Source organism: Dama dama, chromosome 7, assembly GCF_033118175.1.
Source record: "Dama dama isolate Ldn47 chromosome 7, ASM3311817v1, whole genome shotgun sequence".
Classification (NCBI taxonomy): domain Eukaryota; kingdom Metazoa; phylum Chordata; class Mammalia; order Artiodactyla; family Cervidae; genus Dama; species Dama dama.
Window position 1 is genome coordinate 52,061,602 of NC_083687.1, and position 24,414 is coordinate 52,086,015.

Sequence of the window (24,414 nt, forward strand, 5' to 3'; positions counted from 1 at the left end):
CAGGAGATGGCGCTGCAGTTTTCTGAAGAGGGAATCTGTGGATCATGCGTGAATATCTCTGCATGGAGAAGAAATCAGAAGCTAGAGCCTAGATATTGAAGGGGAGAACAAGGCTCAGGAGAGGTGCAAGTTCTCCAGGAAGTGGCCTCTCAATAAAAGCCACAGGACTGTCCCGAGCGAGCTGTGACCGAGCCAATGTCACCAAAGATGCTTCGTCGTGTGGATCGTGAGGATGGTCCACGGGTGCTGAAGGGGGCAGAGGAAATCTCCGAGGAGTGTGTCCAAGCTCTGGGCCAGTTAGGAGGCTCCTCTCGGACAGGTGTCCAGATACGACCTGTGTCCCAAGGACACAGAGGAGACTGGTGGCTAGATTCAAACCCTCCACGGGAAGGACGTTTGGTCGTTCTCACACCTCTGTCCCAGGATGGGGCCGGGCTGAGGAGACCCCAAGAGAACGAGGGTTGCTTCAGTGTCCTGAGGCCACAAGGGCAGTCAGTGTTCAAACCCCATCTTTGCTTCAAAGCGCAGGGTCTCCTATGTAAGGCCCTGCCTGAACATCCCAGCACACCAGGATGAAGGCTGAAGAAGCTGCAGCAGGCACAGCATTTAAAGAACTGACACGTGAAAGATACAAAACACAGGAGATGGAGGAGGTTTTGAAGAAGATGCGTCTGAAAAAGTTGCCCAAGAACAGGGCCCGAAGAGCGTCTGAAGAAGCCAGTTCCAACGGTCTGGAGAGAACGATCTCGAGAGAACCGAGGCTCAAAAGAGATGAAGACAGTCTGGAGGGGACCCTGAGAAGGCGCCTGGGGGGACGGCCCCAGAGAGGGTCTGGAAAGGTGGCACTGAAAGAGAACGTGGGGACGCCCCGAAAAAGCTTGAAGAAAACGGTGTCGAGAAAGTGAAAGAAATGACCCTGAAAAACCCATCTGATGTGAAGATGACAGCTCTGAGAGAGGGATGAAGATGCAAAGGGGAACTAAGAACATGAAACGTTATCTGGTGGTGGACCGGGTGAAGAGGAGGAAGAAAATGAGGGAGGAGAAGGGTCTGAAGATGCCTGGGGGGCGGAGGGGGGCCGGACAGGGAGGAGGCAGGTGAGGGTGTGTGACCGGGAGGTGCGGCTGGGACCGTGATGGGGGTGATGGTGGGACTGCTGAGGAGAAGGGCCCCGTCCTGGGCAGTGACGACGACCATGAAGAGCAGGGGCCGGGGGTGGGGAGGGGACAGTCCAGCGACATGTGCCCGCACCTCGGGTCACGGTCAGCCCTGTCCCCGGGACTCATGCACACGGACGGGGCGCCTTCTCACTAAGGCCGCCACCTCACTGTAACCAGCCCTTAGGGATTGTAAAGATATGCTGAGTAGCTGCTCAGTTAACACTTAACACTCACGATATAAAAAGAAAAAGACACAGAAGTGCAAAGAGAGCACTACAGCACAAGCTGTGAACAGATTACATTTTCCTCTGAAAACAGGAATCCAAGTCGAGTTGCTGAATAAGACAAATATCTCACAAATCCGGTTTTGTGCCAAAACTACACCACTACCTGCGAAGGCTGAATAAAGGAGAAGGAAAGGTGTTAGAAACGAAAGGCAAGCCTGGGAGAAGGACCCCTCAGGAGAGAATCTGGGACAGCCAGTGGGGGACAGGAGCCGGCCGGCAGGACCCCGCAGACACAGTCACACCCTGGCTGTCGTGACACCCTTTATTACACGCACCGGCGTGGCATTACACGTGCACAACCCCCGCGTGGCCCCCGCAGTGCGGCATGGCCCCCATCACTGCCCAAAGTACCACGGGGGCGAGCAGTGGATGGGCTCCTCCTCCCAGAGGGTCTTCAGCCTCTGCGCCCAGGCGGCCACCATCCTCTTTCTTTCTTCTTCAGACGCCATTTCAGGACCAAAACTGATCTGAGGGGCGAGGACTTTAAATCCACAGAAGTGCAGCGTGCCATGCTACAGCCGCAGAGAGAGGAGAGCGGTCAGAGGCCGCCCACTGCTCAGTCGCCGAGGGGAAACGTGTGCAGCTGACCTCCAGGGAGTTCAGAGAACCTCTCCAACTACTGGGGAGCCGAGAATGAGGGTGCTGCCCCGGAACCTCCGGACCTGGCCACTCCTGGGGGGCAGGGAATGCTGGGCGGCTCTAACTGACACGGCTCTCTAATCTCTGCTGCTGAGTCACACACTAAGTTTTATGGTTTTGATTGGTTAGGTAAATTATGGCAACTCATGAAAGTGAAAATCACTCAGTCGTGCCAGACTCTGCGACCCCATGGACTATACAGGCCAGAATACTGGAGTGGGTAGCCTATTCCTTTTCCAGGGGATATTCCCAACCCATGGATTAAATCCAGGTTTCCCACATTGCAGGCGGATTCTTCACCAGCTGAGCCAAAAGGGAAGTCCAAGAATATTGGAGTGGGTAGACGTTCCCTTTTCCAGGGGATCTTTTCGACCCAGGAATCGAACCAGGGTCTCCTGCATTGCAGGTGGATTCTTTCCCAACTGAGCCACCACGGAACCCTGGATGAGGTTATTCCAGCTAAATGTGCCACCATGGAAGGCTGCTCAAGATACGCATTGGGTGTAAACAATAAGAAATGTGAAGCAGTTGGATGCATGAGACAAGCGCTCAGGGCTGGTGCACTGGGATGACCCAGAGGGATGGGGTGGGGAGGGAGGTGGGAGGGGGATTCAGGATGGGGAACACATGTAAATCCATGGCTGATTCATGTCAGTGTATGACAAAAAACACTACAACATTGTAAAGTAATTAGCCTCCAACTAATAAAAATAAATGAAAAAAAAAATGTGAAGCAGTATTTGTGGAGCACCGTTCATGTAAAAAAAGAAATATGATAAGCCGAGTCCTAAAGTGTACACATCTAAGAACACGGGGCCCTCCCTGGTCCCGCCGGTCCAGTGGCCGGCCCTCCGTGCTCCCCGTACAGGGCCCCTGGGTGCAAGCCCTGCGGTGAGCGTGCCACGGCTGAGGAGTCTGCATGCCCTGGCGGAGTCCTGGCTCAGCCAAATAAATACGTGGGTACATGTCTTTTAAAAAGAATATACGTGGGCTGTAAGGAAATACATTAAATCATTGAAAGTGACTGTTTGTAAGGGGGATTAAGGAACACAGAGTCGGACACGACTGAAGTGACTTGGCAGCAGCAGCAGCAAGAGAACAGAGTTTCTATTTTTTATAGTCTCTTTGTTCCCATAGGTACTTTTGCAAAACTGAAACAAAGGTGAAGAGCTTTTAAAAGCAGGGAGCTCATGACACACACGGAGCCACCTCAGGGCTCCTGTTCACCCAGAGGGGACACCGGCCAAAGGGTGTCATAGGTTCTCATAATCACAGCGTTTTCTCCATCAGCCAGCCTTTCCAGGGCTGCCAAGTAAAACATTCAAAAGGCTAAGAGGTTATGATATCCTGTTTCCAGGGGAGTCAGCATGGCCTGGCCTTCAGGCCCCCTCCCCCTTGGGAGGAGCTAGGAGTGTGTGGGTGAGGAGAGGAGCTAGGAGAGCTGTGTGTGGGGAGGAGCTAGGAGACCTGTGTGTGAGGGGAGGAGCTAGGCGAGCTGTGTGAGGGGAGGAGCTAGGAGAGCTGTGGGTGGGGGGAGGAGCTAGGAGAGCTGTGTGTGGGGGGAGGAGCTAGGAGAGCTGTGTGTGGGGGGAGGAGCTAGGAGAGCTGTGTGAGGGGAGGAGCTAGGAGAGCTGTGTGGGGGGAGGAGCTGGGAGAGCTGTGTGAGGGGAGGAGCTAGGAGAGCTGTGTGGGGAGGAGCTAGGAGAGCTGTGTGAGGGGAGGAGCTAGGAGAGCTGTGTGAGGGGAGGAGCTAGGAGAGCTGTGTGGGGAGGAGCTAGGAGAGCTGTGTGGGGGGAGGAGCTAGGAGAGCTGTGTGAGGGGAGGAGCTAGGAGAGCTGTGTGTGGGGGGAGGAGCTAGGAGAGCTGTGTGAGGAGGAGCTAGGAGAGCTGTGTGGGGGGAGGAGCTAGGAGAGCTGTGTGAGGGGAGGAGCTAGGAGAGCTGTGTGAGGGGAGGAGCTAGGAGAGCTGTGTGGGGGGGAGGAGCTAGGAGACCTGTGTGTGAGGGGAGGAGCTAGGCGAGCTGTGTGAGGGGAGGAGCTAGGAGAGCTGTGGGTGGGGGGAGGAGCTAGGAGAGCTGTGTGTGGGGGGAGGAGCTAGGAGAGCTGTGTGTGGGGGGAGGAGCTAGGAGAGCTGTGTGAGGGGAGGAGCTAGGAGAGCTGTGTGGGGGGAGGAGCTAGGAGAGCTGTGTGAGGGGAGGAGCTAGGAGAGCTGTGTGGGGAGGAGCTAGGAGAGCTGTGTGGGGGGAGGAGCTAGGAGAGCTGTGTGAGGGGAGGAGCTAGGAGAGCTGTGTGTGGGGGGAGGAGCTAGGAGAGCTGTGTGAGGAGGAGCTAGGAGAGCTGTGTGGGGGGAGGAGCTAGGAGAGCTGTGTGAGGGGAGGAGCTAGGAGAGCTGTGTGAGGGGAGGAGCTAGGAGAGCTGTGTGGGGGGGAGGAGCTAGGAGACCTGTGTGTGAGGGGAGGAGCTAGGCGAGCTGTGTGAGGGGAGGAGCTAGGAGAGCTGTGTGGGGGGAGGAGCTAGGAGAGCTGTGTGAGGGGAGGAGCTAGGAGAGCTGTGTGGGGAGGAGCTAGGAGAGCTGTGTGGGGGGAGGACCTAGGAGAGCTGTGTGAGGGGAGGAGCTAGGAGAGCTGTGTGTGGGGAGAGGAGCTAGGAGAGCTGTGTGAGGGGAGGAGCTAGGAGAGCTGTGTGTGGGGGGGGAGGAGCTAGGAGAGCTGAGTGTGGGGGGGAGGAGCTAGGAGAGCTGTGTGTGGGGGGAGGAGCTAGGAGAGCTGTGTGAGGAGAGGAGCTAGGAGAGCTGTGTGAGGGGAGGAGCTAGGAGAGCTGTGTGAGGGGAGGAGCTAGGAGAGCTGTGTGTGGGGAGGAGCTAGGAGAGCTGTGTGAGGGGAGGAGCTAGGAGAGCTGTGTGTGGGGAGGAGCTAGGAGAGCTGTGTGTGGGGAGGAGCTAGGAGAGCTGTGTGTGGGGAGGAGCTAGGAGAGCTGTGTGGGGAGGAGCTAGGAGAGCTGTGTGAGGGGAGGAGCTAGGAGAGCTGTGTGTGGGGGGAGGAGCTAGGAGAGCTGTGTGGGGGGGGAGGAGCTAGGAGAGCTGTGTGTGTGGGGAGGAGCTAGGAGAGCTGTGTGTGGGGAGGAGCTAGGAGAGCTGTGTGAGGGGAGGAGCTAGGAGAGCTGTGTGGGGAGGAGCTAGGAGAGCTGAGTGTGGGGGGGAGGAGCTAGGAGAGCTGTGTGTGGGGGGAGGAGCTAGGAGAGCTGTGTGGGGGGGGAGGAGCTAGGAGAGCTGTGTGGGGAGGAGCTAGGAGAGCTGTGTGTGGGGAGGAGCTAGGAGAGCTGTGTGTGGGGAGGAGCTAGGAGAGCTGTGTGGGGAGGAGCTAGGAGAGCTGTGTGTGGGGAGGAGCTAGGAGAGCTGTGTGGGGAGGAGCTAGGAGAGCTGTGTGTGGGGAGGAGCTAGGAGAGCTGTGTGGGGAGGAGCTAGGAGAGCTGTGTGAGGGGAGGAGCTAGGCGAGCTGTGTGAGGGGAGGAGCTAGGAGAGCTGTGTGAGGGGAGGAGCTAGGAGAGCTGTGTGAGGGGAGGAGCTAGGAGAGCGGTGTGAGGGGAGGAGCTAGGAGAGCTGTGTGGGGAGGAGCTAGGAGAGCTGTGTGAGGGGAGGAGCTAGGAGAGCTGTGTGGGGAGGAGCTAGGAGAGCTGTGTGAGGGGAGGAGCTAGGAGAGCTGTGTGGGGAGGAGCTAGGAGAGCTGTGTGAGGGGAGGAGCTAGGCGAGCTGTGTGAGGGGAGGAGCTAGGAGAGCTGTGTGAGGGGAGGAGCTAGGAGAGCTGTGTGAGGGGAGGAGCTAGGCGAGCTGTGTGAGGGGAGGAGCTAGGAGAGCTGTGTGAGGGGAGGAGCTAGGAGAGCTGTGTGTGGGGAGGAGCTAGGAGAGCTGTGTGTGTGCGGAGGAGCTAGGAGAGCTGTGTGAGGGGAGGAGCTAGGAGAGCTGTGTGAGGGGAGGAGCTAGGAGAGCTGTGTGGGGAGGAGCTAGGAGAGCTGTGTGGGGAGGAGCTAGGAGAGCTGTGTGAGGGGAGGAGCTAGGACAGCTGTGTGGGGAGGAGCTAGGAGAGCTGTGTGGGGAGGAGCTAGGAGAGCTGTGTGTGGGGAGGAGCTAGGAGAGCTGTGTGTGGGGAGGAGCTAGGAGAGCTGTGTGGGGGGGAGGAGCTAGGAGAGCTGTGTGGGGGGGAGGAGCTAGGAGAGCTGTGTGAGGGGAGGAGCTAGGAGAGCTGTGTGGGGAGGAGCTAGGAGAGCTGTGTGAGGGGAGGAGCTAGGAGAGCTGTGTGAGGGGAGGAGCTAGGAGAGCTGTGTGGGGAGGAGCTGGGAGAGCTGTGTGGGGGGAGGAGCTAGGAGAGCTGTGTGAGGGGAGGAGCTAGGAGAGCTGTGTGTGGGGGGAGGAGCTAGGAGAGCTGTGTGAGGAGGAGCTAGGAGAGCTGTGTGGGGGGAGGAGCTAGGAGAGCTGTGTGAGGGGAGGAGCTAGGAGAGCTGTGTGAGGGGAGGAGCTAGGAGAGCTGTGTGGGGGGGAGGAGCTAGGAGACCTGTGTGTGAGGGGAGGAGCTAGGCGAGCTGTGTGAGGGGAGGAGCTAGGAGAGCTGTGGGTGGGGGGAGGAGCTAGGAGAGCTGTGTGTGGGGGGAGGAGCTAGGAGAGCTGTGTGTGGGGGGAGGAGCTAGGAGAGCTGTGTGAGGGGAGGAGCTAGGAGAGCTGTGTGGGGGGAGGAGCTAGGAGAGCTGTGTGAGGGGAGGAGCTAGGAGAGCTGTGTGGGGAGGAGCTAGGAGAGCTGTGTGGGGGGAGGAGCTAGGAGAGCTGTGTGAGGGGAGGAGCTAGGAGAGCTGTGTGTGGGGGGAGGAGCTAGGAGAGCTGTGTGAGGAGGAGCTAGGAGAGCTGTGTGGGGGGAGGAGCTAGGAGAGCTGTGTGAGGGGAGGAGCTAGGAGAGCTGTGTGAGGGGAGGAGCTAGGAGAGCTGTGTGGGGGGGAGGAGCTAGGAGACCTGTGTGTGAGGGGAGGAGCTAGGCGAGCTGTGTGAGGGGAGGAGCTAGGAGAGCTGTGTGGGGGGAGGAGCTAGGAGAGCTGTGTGAGGGGAGGAGCTAGGAGAGCTGTGTGGGGAGGAGCTAGGAGAGCTGTGTGGGGGGAGGAGCTAGGAGAGCTGTGTGAGGGGAGGAGCTAGGAGAGCTGTGTGTGGGGAGAGGAGCTAGGAGAGCTGTGTGAGGGGAGGAGCTAGGAGAGCTGTGTGTGGGGGGGGAGGAGCTAGGAGAGCTGAGTGTGGGGGGGAGGAGCTAGGAGAGCTGTGTGAGGAGAGGAGCTAGGAGAGCTGTGTGAGGGGAGGAGCTAGGAGAGCTGTGTGAGGGGAGGAGCTAGGAGAGCTGTGTGTGGGGAGGAGCTAGGAGAGCTGTGTGAGGGGAGGAGCTAGGAGAGCTGTGTGTGGGGAGGAGCTAGGAGAGCTGTGTGTGGGGAGGAGCTAGGAGAGCTGTGTGTGGGGAGGAGCTAGGAGAGCTGTGTGGGGAGGAGCTAGGAGAGCTGTGTGAGGGGAGGAGCTAGGAGAGCTGTGTGTGGGGGGAGGAGCTAGGAGAGCTGTGTGGGGGGGGAGGAGCTAGGAGAGCTGTGTGTGTGGGGAGGAGCTAGGAGAGCTGTGTGTGGGGAGGAGCTAGGAGAGCTGTGTGAGGGGAGGAGCTAGGAGAGCTGTGTGGGGAGGAGCTAGGAGAGCTGAGTGTGGGGGGGAGGAGCTAGGAGAGCTGTGTGTGGGGGGAGGAGCTAGGAGAGCTGTGTGGGGGGGGAGGAGCTAGGAGAGCTGTGTGGGGAGGAGCTAGGAGAGCTGTGTGTGGGGAGGAGCTAGGAGAGCTGTGTGTGGGGAGGAGCTAGGAGAGCTGTGTGGGGAGGAGCTAGGAGAGCTGTGTGTGGGGAGGAGCTAGGAGAGCTGTGTGGGGAGGAGCTAGGAGAGCTGTGTGTGGGGAGGAGCTAGGAGAGCTGTGTGGGGAGGAGCTAGGAGAGCTGTGTGAGGGGAGGAGCTAGGCGAGCTGTGTGAGGGGAGGAGCTAGGAGAGCTGTGTGAGGGGAGGAGCTAGGAGAGCTGTGTGAGGGGAGGAGCTAGGAGAGCGGTGTGAGGGGAGGAGCTAGGAGAGCTGTGTGGGGAGGAGCTAGGAGAGCTGTGTGAGGGGAGGAGCTAGGAGAGCTGTGTGGGGAGGAGCTAGGAGAGCTGTGTGAGGGGAGGAGCTAGGAGAGCTGTGTGGGGAGGAGCTAGGAGAGCTGTGTGAGGGGAGGAGCTAGGCGAGCTGTGTGAGGGGAGGAGCTAGGAGAGCTGTGTGAGGGGAGGAGCTAGGAGAGCTGTGTGAGGGGAGGAGCTAGGAGAGCTGTGTGAGGGGAGGAGCTAGGAGAGCTGTGTGGGGAGGAGCTAGGAGAGCTGTGTGAGGGGAGGAGCTAGGAGCGCTGTGTGGGGGGAGGAGCTAGGAGAGCTGTGTGTGAGGGGGGAGGAGCTAGGAGAGCTGTGTGTGGGGGGAGGAGCTAGGAGAGCTGTGTGGGGGGAGGAGCTAGGAGAGCTGTGTGTAAGGGGGGAGGAGCTAGGAGAGCTGTGTGAGGGGAGGAGCTAGGAGAGCTGTGTGTGGGGGGGGAGATAGGAGAGCTGTGTGTGGGGAGGAGCTAGGAGAGCTGTGTGAGGGGAGGAGCTAGGAGAGCTGTGTGGGGAGGAGCTAGGAGAGCTGAGTGTGGGGGGGAGGAGCTAGGAGAGCTGTGTGTGGGGGGAGGAGCTAGGAGAGCTGTGTGGGGGGGGAGGAGCTAGGAGAGCTGTGTGGGGAGGAGCTAGGAGAGCTGTGTGTGGGGAGGAGCTAGGAGAGCTGTGTGTGGGGAGGAGCTAGGAGAGCTGTGTGGGGAGGAGCTAGGAGAGCTGTGTGTGGGGAGGAGCTAGGAGAGCTGTGTGGGGAGGAGCCAGGAGAGCTGTGTGTGGGGAGGAGCTAGGAGAGCTGTGTGGGGAGGAGCTAGGAGAGCTGTGTGAGGGGAGGAGCTAGGCGAGCTGTGTGAGGGGAGGAGCTAGGAGAGCTGTGTGAGGGGAGGAGCTAGGAGAGCTGTGTGAGGGGAGGAGCTAGGAGAGCGGTGTGAGGGGAGGAGCTAGGAGAGCTGTGTGGGGAGGAGCTAGGAGAGCTGTGTGAGGGGAGGAGCTAGGAGAGCTGTGTGGGGAGGAGCTAGGAGAGCTGTGTGAGGGGAGGAGCTAGGAGAGCTGTGTGGGGAGGAGCTAGGAGAGCTGTGTGAGGGGAGGAGCTAGGCGAGCTGTGTGAGGGGAGGAGCTAGGAGAGCTGTGTGAGGGGAGGAGCTAGGAGAGCTGTGTGAGGGGAGGAGCTAGGAGAGCTGTGTGAGGGGAGGAGCTAGGAGAGCTGTGTGAGGGGAGGAGCTAGGAGAGCTGTGTGGGGAGGAGCTAGGAGAGCTGTGTGAGGGGAGGAGCTAGGAGAGCTGTGTGGGGAGGAGCTAGGAGAGCTGTGTGAGGGGAGGAGCTAGGAGAGCTGTGTGAGGGGAGGAGCTAGGAGAGCTGTGTGGGGAGGAGCTAGGAGAGCTGTGTGGGGAGGAGCTAGGAGAGCTGTGTGTGGGGAGGAGCTAGGAGAGCTGTGTGGGGGGAGGAGCTAGGAGAGCTGTGTGTAAGGGGGGAGGAGCTAGGAGAGCTGTGGGGGGAGGAGCTAGGAGAGCTGTGTGTGGGGGGGAGGAGCTAGGAGAGCTGTGTGGGGGGGAGGAGCTAGGAGAGCTGTGTGTGGGGGGAGGAGCTAGGAGAGCTGTGTGTGGGGAGGAGCTAGGAGAGCTGTGTGAGGGGAGGAGCTAGGAGCGCTGTGTGGGGGGAGGAGCTAGGAGAGCTGTGTCTGAGGGGGGAGGAGCTAGGAGAGCTGTGTGTGGGGGGAGGAGCTAGGAGAGCTGTGTGGGGGGAGGAGCTAGGAGAGCTGTGTGTAAGGGGGGAGGAGCTAGGAGAGCTGTGTGAGGGGAGGAGCTAGGAGAGCTGTGTGTGGGGGGGGAGATAGGAGAGCTTTGTGTGGGGGGAGGAGCTAGGAGAGCTGTGTGGGGAGGAGCTAGGAGAGCTGTGTGGGGGGGAGGAGCTAGGAGAGCTGTGTGAGGGGAGGAGCTAGGCGAGCTGTGTGAGGGGAGGAGCTAGGAGAGCTGTGTGAGGGGAGGAGCTAGGAGAGCTGTGTGTGGGGAGGAGCTAGGAGAGCTGTGTGTGTGCGGAGGAGCTAGGAGAGCTGTGTGAGGGGAGGAGCTAGGAGAGCTGTGTGAGGGGAGGAGCTAGGAGAGCTGTGTGGGGAGGAGCTAGGAGAGCTGTGTGGGGAGGAGCTAGGAGAGCTGTGTGAGGGGAGGAGCTAGGACAGCTGTGTGGGGAGGAGCTAGGAGAGCTGTGTGGGGAGGAGCTAGGAGAGCTGTGTGTGGGGAGGAGCTAGGAGAGCTGTGTGTGGGGAGGAGCTAGGAGAGCTGTGTGGGGGGGAGGAGCTAGGAGAGCTGTGTGGGGGGGAGGAGCTAGGAGAGCTGTGTGTGGGGAGGAGCTAGGAGAGCTGTGTGAGGGGAGGAGCTAGGAGAGCTGTGTGGGGGGAGGAGCTAGGAGAGCTGTGTGTGAGGGGGGAGGAGCTAGGAGAGCTGTGTGTGGGGGGAGGAGCTAGGAGAGCTGTGTGGGGGGAGGAGCTAGGAGAGCTGTGTGTAAGGGGGGAGGAGCTAGGAGAGCTGTGTGAGGGGAGGAGCTAGGAGAGCTGTGTGTGGGGGGGGAGATAGGAGAGCTGTGTGTGGGGGGAGGAGCTAGGAGAGCTGTGTGGGGAGGAGCTAGGAGAGCTGTGTGGGGGGGAGGAGCTAGGAGAGCTGTGTGAGGGGGGAGGAGCTAGGAGAGCTGTGTGTGGGGGGAGGAGCTAGGAGAGCTCTGTGGGGGGAGGAGCTAGGAGAGCTGTGTGTGGGGGGGAGGAGCTAGGAGAGCTGTGTGTGGGGGGAGGAGCTAGGAGAGCTGTGTGGGGAGGAGCTAGGAGAGCTGTGTGGGGGGGAGGAGCTAGGAGAGCTGTGTGAGGGGGGAGGAGCTAGGAGAGCTGTGTGTGGGGGGAGGAGCTAGGAGAGCTGTGTGGGGAGGAGCTAGGAGAGCTGTGTGGGGGGGAGGAGCTAGGAGAGCTGTGTGAGGGGGGAGGAGCTAGGAGAGCTGTGTGTGGGGGGAGGAGCTAGGAGAGCTGTGTGGGGGGAGGAGCTAGGAAAGCTGTGTGTAAGGGGGGAGGAGCTAGGAGAGTTGTGGGGGGAGGAGCTAGGAGAGCTGTGTGTGGGGGGAGGAGCTAGGAGAGCTGTGTGGGGGGAGGAGCTAGGAGAGCTGTGTGTGTGGGGGGAGGAGCTAGGAGAGCTGTGTGGGGAGGAGCTAGGAGAGCTGTGTGGGGGGGAGGAGCTAGGAGAGCTGTGTGTGTGGGGGGAGGAGCTAGGAGAGCTGTGTGTGGGGGGGGGAGGAGCTAGGAGAGCTGTGTGTGGGGGGAGGAGCTAGGAGAGCTGTGTGGGGAGGAGCTAGGAGAGCTGTGTGGGGGGGAGGAGCTAGGAGAGCTGTGTGAGGGGGGAGGAGCTAGGAGAGCTGTGTGTGGGGGGAGGAGCTAGGAGAGCTGTGTGGGGGGAGGAGCTAGGAGAGCTGTGTGTGGGGGGGGAGGAGCTAGGAGAGCTGTGTGTGGGGGGAGGAGCTAGGAGAGCTGTGTGGGGAGGAGCTAGGAGAGCTGTGTGGGGGGGAGGAGCTAGGAGAGCTGTGTGAGGGGGGAGGAGCTAGGAGAGCTGTGTGTGGGGGGAGGAGCTAGGAGAGCTGTGTGGGGGGAGGAGCTAGGAGAGCTGTGTGTGGGGGGGGAGGAGCTAGGAGAGCTGTGTGTGGGGGGAGGAGCTAGGAGAGCTGTGTGTGTGGGGGGAGGAGCTAGGAGAGCTGTGTGGGGAGGAGCTAGGAGAGCTGTGTGGGGCGGAGGAGCTAGGAGAGCTGTGTGAGGGGGGAGGAGCTAGGAGAGCTGTGTGTGGGGGGAGGAGCTAGGAGAGCTGTGTGTAAGGGGGGAGGAGCTAGGAGAGCTGTGGAGGGAGGAGCTAGGAGAGCTGTGTGAGGGGAGGAGCTAGGAGAGCTGTGTGTGGGGGGAGGAGCTAGGAGAGCTGTGTGGGGGGAGGAGCTAGGAGAGCTGTGTGTAAGGGGGGAGGAGCTAGGAGAGCTGTGTGGGGAGGAGCTAGGAGAGCTGTGTGGGGGGAGGAGCTAGGAGAGCTGTGTGTGGGGGGAGGAGCTAGGAGAGCTGTGTGGGGAGGAGCTAGGAGAGCTGTGTGAGGGGAGGAGCTAGGAGAGCTGTGTGTGGGGTAGGAGCTAGGAGAGCTGTGTGGGGAGGAGCTAGGAGAGCTGTGTGAGGGGAGGAGCTAGGAGAGCTGTGTGGGGGGAGGAGCTAGGAGAGCTGTGTGGGGGGAGGAGCTAGGAGAGCTGTGTGAGGGGAGGAGCTAGGAGAGCTGTGTGTCGGGGGAGGAGCTAGGAGAGCTGTGTGAGGGGAGGAGCTAGGAGAGCTGTGTCGGGGAAGGAGCTAGGAGAGCTGTGTGGGCGGCGTACCTGGAGAGGCCACAGGAAGTACCGGAAGTCTCCGTTGACGCCGGTCTTGGAGTACATGCTGGCCGTGCCGGCCGTGGTCAAGGACAGGATGGCCAGTTTATCCTGCGGAGGACAGCACGGGTCGGGCGTGGACCCCAGGAGGGGTCGTCTACAGTGACTGGAGGGAAACCAAGGCCAGCTACCCCACCCTTCCCCTAACGGACAGACACACTCCCATGTCTGTCCCGCCCAGCGGCAGGTGACAGCGATATCCAACAGGGCAGGGGGGCGACAGCTAGAGCGAGTGGGCCGGATGGACAGTGCTGACAGGCCCGATGCTGGGGGAGTGGGCTTCGGGGGCACAGGTGCAGGGGGGCGGCTGGGAGGGTGCACGACGCCTGCGGCCAGCAGGGCCGGGCAGCAAAGGGCGGCGTTTTTGCACGGCCTGAGACACGTCTCACGTCCCAGCACTTGGTTTGTGCACACTTGTCCTCTGAGGCTTTTGGACCTTGAACATCGTCTGCTTGCATGGGAAATCCACAGCTACCACATCCTGTAAAGCGGCTGGGTCCACCAGCCGCTGACGTTATCCTGCTTTCAAGGTGGGTCTGGGCGCTCAGAGGCGAACAGGCGCGCAGCCAGGCTCGAGTCCGCACTGTGGGGCTGGTGCCCTGGGCGGCCGCCCCCAGGCCCCCCGGCGAGCGCGCCGCCGGACGTGGATGCCCTGCAGCCTTCGCTGGAGCAAAGGGCCGTGACCCCAGGAACCATGCTTTCTCGTCAGTGTAAGCCTTGCACACGGATGGTCCTCCGTGGGAGTTTGGTTAACAATGGCAAACCAGAGGTGACTTGCTGAGATGCCCCTTCCTTCCCTGATGGACCGGGTCCCTCATCCTGGGGGCTGGGGGTCCTACCTTGAGGAGGCCGTCGTCGTAGGAGCCCGGGAAGTCGAAGGCAAAGCCCTGGCAGAGCACCCGGTCCATCCAGCCTTTCAGCACAGCCGGCACGCTGAACCAGTACAGTGGGAACTGTGGGGGAGCAGGAGGGGCGCTGGGGTGTTCGTCCGCTAGGGATTCGGGGGTGCCGCCTCCTCCCCGGCCTGGGCGGGCGGGTGCCCCCGGGGCCGCACGTGTGGGCAGCTTCTCCCCCTGCTCCGAGGCGTGTGGAGTGGCAGTGGCAGCGGGCTGGGCAGGCAGGGCTGATAGCATCCTGGTGGCTGTCGCAGGTGGATCTGGGTCCCCGTGACGTGACTGTGGGCCCCTGACCGAGCCTGCTCTGGGGCAGCAGAACCGTGACCCCAACATGGGGCTGCGGGGAGGGTGTGGGAAGGAGCCTGCCCCTCTCCCCGCCTGGGGTGAGATGTGGCATCCCGGAGTCCGGCCTGGGGGTTCCGAGGAGCTGAGCCTGACTCCACATAGCAGCAGGGAGGTCTCCCTGGAGACTGTGGTCCCCACAGAAGCCCCAACACCATGTCCAACGACAGCGTCAGGGAAGAGAGACAAACACAGGCAACAATCTGTTCCCAGAGGGGGAAGGGAGCCCGCGCTGAGGGCCATACACGGTGACCAGAAGCATCTCGGGAGAGGCTCTGCACAAAGCCAGTACCGCAATGAGAGGGAAAACCAACCTGGAATATCACCAGGTCGGCCTCCTGAAGCTTCTTCTGCTCCTCGATGATGTCGCTGCTCAGAGACCGCTTCTTGTAGGCCTCGTGGGTCTCCACGCCGTAGTTGAAGAAGCCAGGGTTGGAGAGGTTGCCTGGGGGAGCAGGACAAAGGCTCCCGCTCAGGATGGACGTCCACGGCCCACCAATCTCGCAGTCACTGCGGCCTGGACGCCCCCCAGCAGGCCAAGTCACTGAGACCTGACCGGGGGCCGGACCCTGGGGTCAGACTGTGGACACAGAGGAGCAGCGAGGGTCCTCACCGTCAAGGGGCCAGAGTCCAGGAGGGACAGATGACCACATGATTAACAGGGCACGGGCTCAGGGCAGCCCCGTGGCACACGGACCTCACGGCCTGGACAGAGGGGCCGCACCCACATGTGCAGCAGGTGAGCAGGGGGCCCGAGATCCGATGATGGAGCAGGAGCTCCGCTGGGGTCCAGAGGACTGGAAGGGAGGGGCGCTCTGGCGGACAATGCAGAGGGGACCGCCGGGCTGGCCCAGGGAGGGCCTCGGGGAGCTGCTGAGGGCCAGGGGCGGGAGGCCGGGGGCCGTGGGTGACCTGCAGGGCTGCAGCTTGGCCACGGGGGCTCAGCTCTGCGTGCACGTGGGTTGCGGTGGGGGCACATGGTCTCGATTCGGCTCTGAAAAAGCTGTGGTCTCAGCGATTCTGAGCAGGCCTGGTGGAGGGGGACACTCAGGCAGCAGCAGGACTGAGCCCTGAGGCAGGGCGCCCGCAGGTGAACAGAAAGACGAGGCCTGTGGTGGGTTCCCGTCCAGCAGCACGACTTGCCCTAAGCACTGCCCAGTGTTAACAGCGGTCACCGGCAGTTGAGGGTCTTCTCGTACCTCGCTGCGCTCGGACCTCATCATAACAGGCTGTTTCTACCTTTCATAACAACATGAGGGGCTGGGTAATTCCCAAGCGACCAGAGAGGAGTGGGGGGCTCAGGGTGGCCCCCAGCACACAGGCCTGCAGGGCGGCCCGAGGAGAGCCGGCCCCGCCCTTGGGTGCCACGGCTGAGGGCATCCTGCAGCCCAACCTCCCTGGGACTCGCCTTCACTCAGAAGCTCGGCTGGGACCCTTCTGTGCGTGAGGTTGTGTGCCGACCAGAGACCCCGCGGAGGAGAGCCTGTGTCTCAGGCAGGCTGCCACCCCCCGGGTGTGGAGCCCACCGTGGACTCTGCGTGCTTCTGAGAGTGGTAAACAGACAGTATGTGTGGATGGGCCGTGTGTAGTCTAGATAACATTTAAAAGTACATAGCAAATGTATGCAAATATCAGGGAAATGGGAATATTTTTATAAGTGTGGGTGTGGATGCAGTTTTTTAATAAGACAGGAAATCCAGAGTCATGCAGACAGACTGACTCACAGATTGAAACAAAAGATGGAGGCGAAGCTACATCACCATGGGAACTGGTGAGTTATAACATGTACCATGAAGTGACACCATCAATAACAAGACTCCTGAAAGCGCCAGTGAACGGAGCACATCCCCATCTGTACCTGTATCTACAGGGCTCCTAAGCCCTACAGGAATGTGCTCTTTGCTAACATCTGGAGTAAGGTCTATGATGAGCCACACCAAAGAGTTCTGCCTGCTTGTCCCTGGGGCCGCAGGACAAGGAGGGTGTGTGAAGGGGCTGTTAGTGCTCACCCTCTGCCCACTGTTCACCACACTTAAAATGCTGTTTACACAGAGCCTGTGTCTTACCTGATTCCCTGAAAAACCAGTGGCTCCATCACACAATACTCTCTACCTTCTCAATTCCTGCTCTGTTGCTTTTTCAGTGAAAAGAGCTGTTTGGTTTATTAAAAGAGAAGAAAGACAAGGAGAGGCAAAGATACAACCATTACCACCAGTACTAAATACTAAATCTGGGGTCTTGTTAATACAACTGCAAACAGGAGGAACCTAAAGGTATTTAATTTACTGGGAATTACTGGAAAGGCATAGGTGAAATTATTACTTGCAGATGGTCTGACTGTATATCAGGAAAGACCGAGAGAATCAGCTTAAAACTACAAACAGTAAGAAAGTCAGTAGCAGCCGCATGCAAGTGTGCACACAGACATGCACAGATTAGTCCTCTTTACGTAGAGGAACAAAACCTAATAAATAACGTTTATGCAAGATCTGCATGAAGAAAACTCGTAAATACACCTGGAAGGTTGTAAAAGAATGTGAACACGTGGGGAACCACGCCTGTTGCTGGAACAGAAAGAAGCGGCACTGAAAGTTCCGCTGTAAACTTAATTTGTTACCTTTAGAATCTTGCCAACTAAAGGCTGGAACTTGCCATCTGCCTCTATAGGGATTAAGTCACAAGCTGCTGTAGCCATTGATCTTCAACACCCCCTGAAAGGAGTTCAGGGTGGAGATCAGGAATGAGGCGCTCTGTGCTCCGGGAAAAACTACAAGAACATGCCTTCAGGTAGGTATTTTCACAAGAAGATTTTATGAGCCCAATTCTTCTAAGTCCTCATATCTTTAAAGCACTAAAATCATTAATGGTGACATCTGTGCCTTATGACTAGCAGCAACCTGCCAAAATGTGTGCCTGAGTACGTGAACCCTCTTCACCTAAGCCCCAGATATGCTGACCTTCCCTCCACCTCTCTGGAGCAGTTTCAGAGCCAGCTGAGAGGCTGTCTCCCGGGCTATAGTCCTCACTTTATCCCAAACAAAATTAACTCACAACCGTCTTTCCTGGTGGCTCAGACAATAAAGAATCTGCCCACAATGTGGGAGACCTGGATTTGATCCTTGGGTTGGGAGGACCCCCTGGAGGAGGGCATGGCAACCCACTCCAGTATTCTTGCCTGGAGAATCCCATGGACAGAGGAGCCTGGCGGGCTGCAGTCCACGGGGTCGCAGAGTCGGGCACGACTCAGCGACCAAGCGCAGCAGAACTGGCGTGTTGTGCTTTGTATTGTTTCAGTCAACAATCTGGAAAGCTAATTCAAAAAATCTTCATGGAAAAGTCAAAGTAGCTGTAAAAAATAGTAAGACAAGTGAAGGTGACCTAACTCTATGAGATGTTAAACGATTTGCCAAAATAGTGAAAGCCATGTGGTACTGAGTCATAGACAGGAAAACAAAACCAGAGTACAAAGCGCAGAAGAGAATAAAGCATGTGGGAATTCAGGTCACAATAAAGGTGGCTTCTTAAGTCAAGGCAAATAGCTAGATAATGTAATAAATGGGGATGAGAGCTGGGTATGTATTTGGGAAAAAGTGGACCCACACCTCACATTGAAATAAATTCTGAGTAGAGAAAGTATTTAACTTTAAAAAGTGGAAGCTGCCAAATACTATAACACCTTTAAAAAATACGCTTAAGAGTTTATATGACCCAAAATGCACACGTCCAAAGACCACTGAGCAAAAGTAAATGAAGAGAAGCCACCACAGCAAAGCCAAAACTAAAAATGAATCAGGTAAAAACGTATTTACAAGTCATATTTCAGACCCTACACCAGAGGCCATTTCCCACCTGTCTGGCTGGCAATCATCAAGCGCTCGGTAAAACAAGGGCACGCGCACTCGCGAGCACCGCGGGCTGGAGACTGCCCTGGTGCAGCACTCACGGAAAGCAGTTTGATGTTGTCTATGAAGATTCAAAACACTCATTCCCTCTGCCCAGCAACTCCACTCTGGATAACTCGCACATGTGGGAAAGCGAGGCCACCGTTCTTGCTGCAGTCCTGTGATCACAGCAGAAGTGGGCAACAACCATGACTGCGTGAGTGGGCACTACTGCAACCTCGGCACCTCCAGACAGCAGGGGGGTTCTGAGGCAGTGGGGGGGGGGCCTTCTGAGACAGTGGGGGGGGTTCAGAGACAGCGGGGGGTTCTGAGACAACGGGGGCTTCTGAGACAGCGGGGGCTTCTGAGACAGCGGGGCGGGGGTTCTGAGACAGTGGGGGGGTTCTGAGACAACGGAGGGGGTTCTGAGACAGCGGGGGGGGGGGGTTCTGAGACAACGGGGGGGGTTCTGAGACAGCAGGGGGGGTTTTGAGACAGTGGGGTCTTCTGAGGCAGCAGGGGGTTCCGAGGCAGCGGGGGGGGGGGGGGGCTTCTGAGACAGAAAAAGAGAAAGCAACACGCAAAGCAACACATGGGAATGCATGTTCCCATGTTTAAAAGGCAGAGAGAAGCGTCATTAGACTGTTGACTGCTTTAGGTACACCCAGAGACAGCACAAAGTCACCCCAGAAAGATGCAGAGGCGGCGGGAGACCCTGGTTCCTTTGGGAGCAGAGAAACCAGGTGGCTGGGGGTGCGGGAAAAGCCATGCACCGCAGACCTTTTTGACATGAGAACTGTACATCACGCGTAGTGATGAGTTTTGTTTACAAACACTTTTTTAATTAAAAAAAATTCCAAGAAGGCAAAAAAACTCCTAACAATCTGATTTTAAAATGGGCAGAGGATTCCAACGGGTGTCTTTCTGAGAAAACACAGATGGTCAACAGGCACGTGAACAGATGCACAACATCATTGACCATCAGGGACCAGAGCAGGGCCACGGCGAGACACGACCTCGCGCCGCTCAGGACGGCCGCCAGTGAGACCAGGCAGCCGGTACTGGGGAGGACATGGGCGAGAGCAGACCCGCGTGCGGCTGGTGCAAAGTGCAGCCCCCGTGGGAAACAGTGTGGAGGGTCCCCCCAGGCTGGAAACAGAGCTACCATCCAGCAGTCCCACTTTTGGGTATTTACCCGAAGTCAAGGGACACAGTCGTTCAAAAAGGAACCTGCACCCCTGTGTTCACTGCAGCATTACTCACAATAGCCAAGAGATGAAAACAACCTAAATGCCAGTCGGTGGATAAGGAATGTGATACGCACAGCGTGCCTGTCAGTGGATAAGGAATGTGACACACACAGTGTGCCCGTCAGTGGATAAGGAATGTGATACGCACAGCGTGCCCGTCAGTGGATAAGGAATGTGACACACGCACAGTGGGATTATCGTTCAGTCATAAAGAAGGAAACCCTGCCATGTGCCACAACATGGACAGACGTGGAGGGCGTTGCTAAATGAAATACGCAGAAAAAGAAAAATACTGTATGATCTCACACATGGGAGAGTGGTGCAATCTTAATAAGCAAATGGCCACTTCCGCCACCAAACTAAATGAAAAGTAAGTGAGCTCGGGAACACAGAAAGCAGACAGGTGGCTGCTGAGGTGGGGGCTGGGCAACATGGACGAAGAGGGTCAGAAGAGCAAAGTGTGGGCCCCAGGCTGTCACGCACAGTGCGCTGACTGCAGTTAAGACCACGACATGTCCCAACGACGGGATCGGGAAAGTCCTCATCAAGAGGGAAAAGGAGCGGAACTGTGTGCGGTGACGGTGACGAGCGTCAACTGGACTTACTGTGATCATTGTGCAATGGATACAAACCTCATATCCTTACATTACACATCTGAAACAATACAAAGTGATGTCAACTGTACCTCAGAGAAAAGACACACAAGAAGAAGAAAGTTAAAAAAAAACACAAAAAACCACAGAGCATCTATGACTCACCAGTGATGTCCTTCCTCGTGGCCCTGGGCTCAAAGTTCAGGGCATAGAGGTCAGAAACAGTGACGCTGCAGCCTTGCTGGCTCAGTTCAGCCACGGCCACATCCTTCAGGGCCCCGTTGAAAGACCTGGGCTCTTGGTGTGCGTAGACGATGAGCACTTTCTTACCTAAATCCAGACAAGAAACCATTTCTCTTGAAGAATAACTCCCCTCTGTCAAAGCTGAACAAGGACCAAGCTGACAACAGGAGGCACACAAGGGCTGAGGCTAAGTGAAAAAGACCAACACTTTTTACGGGAGACAGCTGCAAAACAATGCGCATTCTAAGAACCTAGCTCTATCAGTTCACCACTACTTGGGTTTACAGACACAGGAGTCGAGTTACGATCCCCAAGAATAACACGACTGCATTCTTTTAAAGCCCAATCTGTTCTGGTTATCTACTATGAGACGTTTCAGCCGTGTTGCCTAAGATCAGAATTAGAAACTGCTGTGACTAATCTTTCGTGCTAACCCCTTGTTGGCAGGTCAGTCACTGACACACAGCTCTGCTTCCTTCCTCTCCACTGAAAACTGACACATAAGATATATTAAAAAAAAAAATCAGATATGAGTCCCTGGGGGAGGCAGGGTCTGCATGAAGCCCGGCTTCGGTGGAGAGCCTGACAAGAGGCCCCACCCAGTGCCATTCATACCAACAGTCTCTGAAGCCACACTGTCCTCCAGGACATTCTCCGAGGTCATGTACCAGTTCCTTCCAGAAGGCAGCTGTGGGAATGTGTTTAAATTTTCCGTGGGAACCTCTTAAGACCAAAATATTTAAACTCTTGATCTATATTATTCTGTTTAGGCCCTTGAGAAAATATAAATGTTAGTTTGAAGCAAACAGCTTTGAGGCACTCAGCAGGGTGTAAAGGTTGAACTGCACGAGTGAAATTAATGATTAACAGTTTTAACTTCTCAGGGTCATTTGTTATAAAGGAACTTGGGGGCTTAACAGGAAACAGGATACAAATGAAATAGCCACACTGATGGTTCTAAACCAGGGAGACTGTTACCTCCCAGGGAGTGTTTCACAACATCTGGAGACATTTCTCAGTTGTGGCATCTGGAGGAAGCGCTGCTGGGATGTGGGAGACAGAGAGCCAGGCTGCTGCAGGACACCGCGCAGGAGAGGCCCCCCGACAGAGCGCTCTCTGGCCCCAAATGTCAGCAGTGCTGCAGCTGAGAAACCCTAATGGTCAACATATGCATAAAATAACATGAATTTTTATGTTATGAAATGCAAGGATTTTCATGCTATAGTGTTGAACAAAAAGATGTCACAGTGGGATGCATGTGTCATGCGGTATTTCTAACCATGGTCACTCTCGGGGCTCACTCAGTATCTATTGATCGAGCAGCTATTATGTCCCAGGGGGTCATCCCATAGGCTGGAGGCAAAGCAAAGACAAGATAAGCATTCTATTTTGGTGGGGCTGAAATGAACAATAACACAAGTAAGAAAATACAAAACAAGATAATTCCAGGTTGCAGTCCACATTACAAACAAGTTTTATACACGAGTGTTGTCTGGAGTTTTTATAACAAAGTATTCAGTTTCTAATAAATTTTCATTTAACAAAGTTTTACTCCCCCATAGCTAATAGTCACCTGCCATGTCCCAGGAAGATGGGTATTTTTCTTTCTGAGTCCTGCTGGGAGGAGGGTGTGCTGTTAGTCCTGGGTGCAGGGGGCCCTGAGCTCTCAGGCACGGTCACTCTCAGTGATGCCAAACCTAGAAGAGGAAACAAATGCTGAGGGAGGTAGGGAGACTTGGTGGGCAGTTCAACATGCGGCAGTGGGCAGGTTGAGGCAGGGGGAGCGGCAAGTGTGAGGCAGCTTTGGGACTGGTCTGGGGTGCTTAGAGAGCCTACACAGTGGACATACAGATACAACAGAACTGGGTGGTTGGGAATTTGGTCCAAGGGGTGGGTGGGTCAGTAGTGCAGGGGTGAAGACTTTATCCTGAGCCTAACAGAAGCCCCCGGAACATGTCTGGAGAGTGATGGGCTGCAGACTCAGGGAGCATCTGGTCCTGAGATCTCCGGGGTCAGGGCCCAAAGACACTCTGGTTTGGGAAGAAAAGCTTTCATTTCAGTGATGACAGCAGGGGAGGCATCCCCTTACCGCTCTGCCTGGTCCAGGGCACCTAGTTACATCACCTGCCAGGCCGCTGCAGGCCTTGGAGTTCTGACTCCTCGTGGGGTCCAATTCTCCTAGTTGTACGGAATGAGAAACGGAGGCCCAAGAAGCAGGCCACTTGTCCAGCACTTCCCTACTGACCTTGCTCCACAGCAGGGAGAGCCGTCTCCTTCCGTGGAGAGGGCACCCTTACCAGGCCGACAGGAACAGAAGCGTGCGGTGTTAAACTATATATATCATACCACACCAAACCGGCTGACACCTTTTATGCACTCTATCTCGTTCCATCCTCCTCGACTGCTCCTCTCCTTGTCTTCCCTCCATCCCCCCAAGAACATAAACAGAAGCGCAGGAAGCACACACGGAATACCCGTCCCTCTTCTTGGATTTTCTGGCTGAGATTCTCAGGGACTAAGGTTGGAGAAGCTGAGTTTCAGGTCCTGGCACCCGGGGCAAAGGCCGAGCCGGAACCCCGCGGGCCCAGGGCGGGTCTCCGCGCCGCCCGCTCGCTGACCCCAGGCGGCCCGCTTCCCGTCCGCGCGTGGGGTCAGCGCGGGCCGAGTCCAGGGCGGAGGGCAGCGGCCTGCGCACACCTGCGCCCCAGGCCTTGCACGTGCAGGGGGGAAGCTCGGGCACGCGGGGGTGGGAGCCCGCGGAGACCCTGGCCCTGAGAACCGGCCCTCAGCAAGCGCGGACACTCACCTCGGCCAAAACGCCCGAGACGAGCTGCAGGACGAGACTGAACGTCCGGCGTCCACGGCACGTTCCGCCGCGCGGACTACGCACTCGCAGGCGTCGCGAGCGGACAATGCGGACGCGCTCCGCAGGGCTGGACGCTGGGACTCCGCCGGGGGGCCCCGCCCCGCCCACGGCCCGCCCAAGAGCGCCGAGGCCACGCCCACCCCGCATCTCTCCAGAGGGCAGCCCCGCCCCCGATCTGTCTGGACCTCTCCTCACGCTCGGCGTCCCACCCCGGCATTAGCCCCGCCCACACGCCCTTCGCCCCGCCCCTGCCCTGTCCCGGTCCCTCGGAGCCGGCCCGGTGGCTCCGCGCCGCGGCGGCTGAAGGAATGGCAGTTCTGGGAAGGGGGGCCGCCGCGTCCGCCCCTCCCGCCGCCTCCGCCCCTAGGCCCACCCAGGGTCAGAACACTCAGCGTAAAAAGGATGAACGATCGGGGTCCCAGCAGCCGGGGCAAATCTGCAGAGAATCACGCTGCATGAAAATCGCCAATCCTCGAGGGTTCCCCCGAACGATCACGTTTATGTAACATTCTTGAGATGAGATTCTAGAAGCGGAGAACAGGTTAGTGGTTGCCGGGTTTCTGGTGGGCGGGTGTGATTCTAAGAGGGACCTTGTGCTGATGGGAATGTGCGGTGTGTGATCGTTCCGGCGGTGGCGTTGTTCTGTGGTCTGGCCCGACGTTCTTATTGGGCAGGCTGGGAGTGAAGGGCACACAGGCAGCTTCAAGGCCAAGGAGATCCCCGGAGGGCAGAGAGGCACCGAACTGAAGCCTGCAGACGTGTGGGGGAGGGCTGTTGGTGGGCACTTTGGGCCAATTGTCTCTTTCCCCTCTTCCCAGCACTTTGTGGCCTGCACCACCTCATTTGTAGACCCCCTGCCATTGGGACTCACTTGAGGACCCTCCCAAACTCTGCCTTGATTTCTGGTGTCCCGGGATGGCCCTTGGGTCTCTCCTGGTGGCTCAGATGGTAAAGAATCTGCTTGAAATGCAGGAGACCCAGGTTTGATCCCTGGGTCGGGAAGATACTCTGGAGATATTCATGGCAACCCACTCCAGTATGCTTACCTGGAGAATTCCATGGACAGAAGGTCCATGGGGTTGCAAAGAGTTGGACACCACTGAGCGACTAACTCTTTCACCTTCAGGATGGGCCTAGAGAGCGAAGGCTGGTTCCCCTTCGAGCATAACTTTCCTGATGCAAACAGCTGCAGCTGCGGTTCCCACATCAGCGTCTGGGCGGTCGGTCCGAGGCTGCTGTCTTTCTTGGGTTCATGGTGAGGACACGGCCTCTCTATGCGTGCCATGCCCTTGTGCCAGCAGCGGACAGGCCACCTTGTCTTGTGAGCCTGGGAGGTGCTGGGGGCCGTTTTCATTTTCGAATGACCTTTAGCTGAGGGAAAAGTTGTACAGGCATTTCCAAATGTACCAGGACGTCCTCAAAGGTGAGATCTGGTTTAGTTTTCTTCCCTCTTTCTTGTCAGACTGAGATGATGTCCGCAAATCATCTTTGAGTCACGTGAAGTGATTGCAACTAAGAAAGGCGGATGCAGGGACTCTGGGGTAACCTTCCAAGGAGGGTGACTGATGCTGTTGTCCCTTGGGAAGGGGGTTGTTCACGTCTTTGGTGCCCGGAGGTTGTGGTTGTTTATGCTGTCCTGTTTCACTCTTGCAACCTCATGAACTGTGTAGC

The 24,414-nt window shown here is 57.7% G+C and overlaps 1 protein-coding gene across 1 annotated transcript; it reads right to left on the minus strand.

The window, feature by feature from the left end:
* Positions 1–1,695: 1,695 nt before the first annotated feature.
* NQO2 (N-ribosyldihydronicotinamide:quinone dehydrogenase 2) lies at positions 1,696–22,841 on the minus strand. Its single transcript, XM_061147735.1, has 7 exons — positions 22,684–22,841; positions 21,451–21,574; positions 19,800–19,964; positions 14,225–14,355; positions 13,512–13,625; positions 12,622–12,723; positions 1,696–1,959 (listed from the first exon to the last, which is right to left on the minus strand). The coding sequence occupies exons 2-7, from the start codon at positions 21,455–21,457 to the stop codon at positions 1,783–1,785; spliced, it is 696 nt and encodes a 231-aa protein (XP_061003718.1). The 5' UTR covers positions 21,458–21,574; positions 22,684–22,841; the 3' UTR covers positions 1,696–1,782.
* Positions 22,842–24,414: the final 1,573 nt, after the last annotated feature.

Coding starts and splice junctions, on each gene's coding strand:
- NQO2 (XM_061147735.1), bottom strand. Junction 14,356..19,799: donor CACGAGGAAGGACATCACTG/GTGAGTCATAGA, acceptor CTGCTCCCCCAG/GCAACCTCTCCAACCCTGGC. Junction 13,626..14,224: donor CCGACCTGGTGATATTCCAG/GTTGGTTTTCCC, acceptor GCTCCCCCACAG/TTCCCACTGTACTGGTTCAG.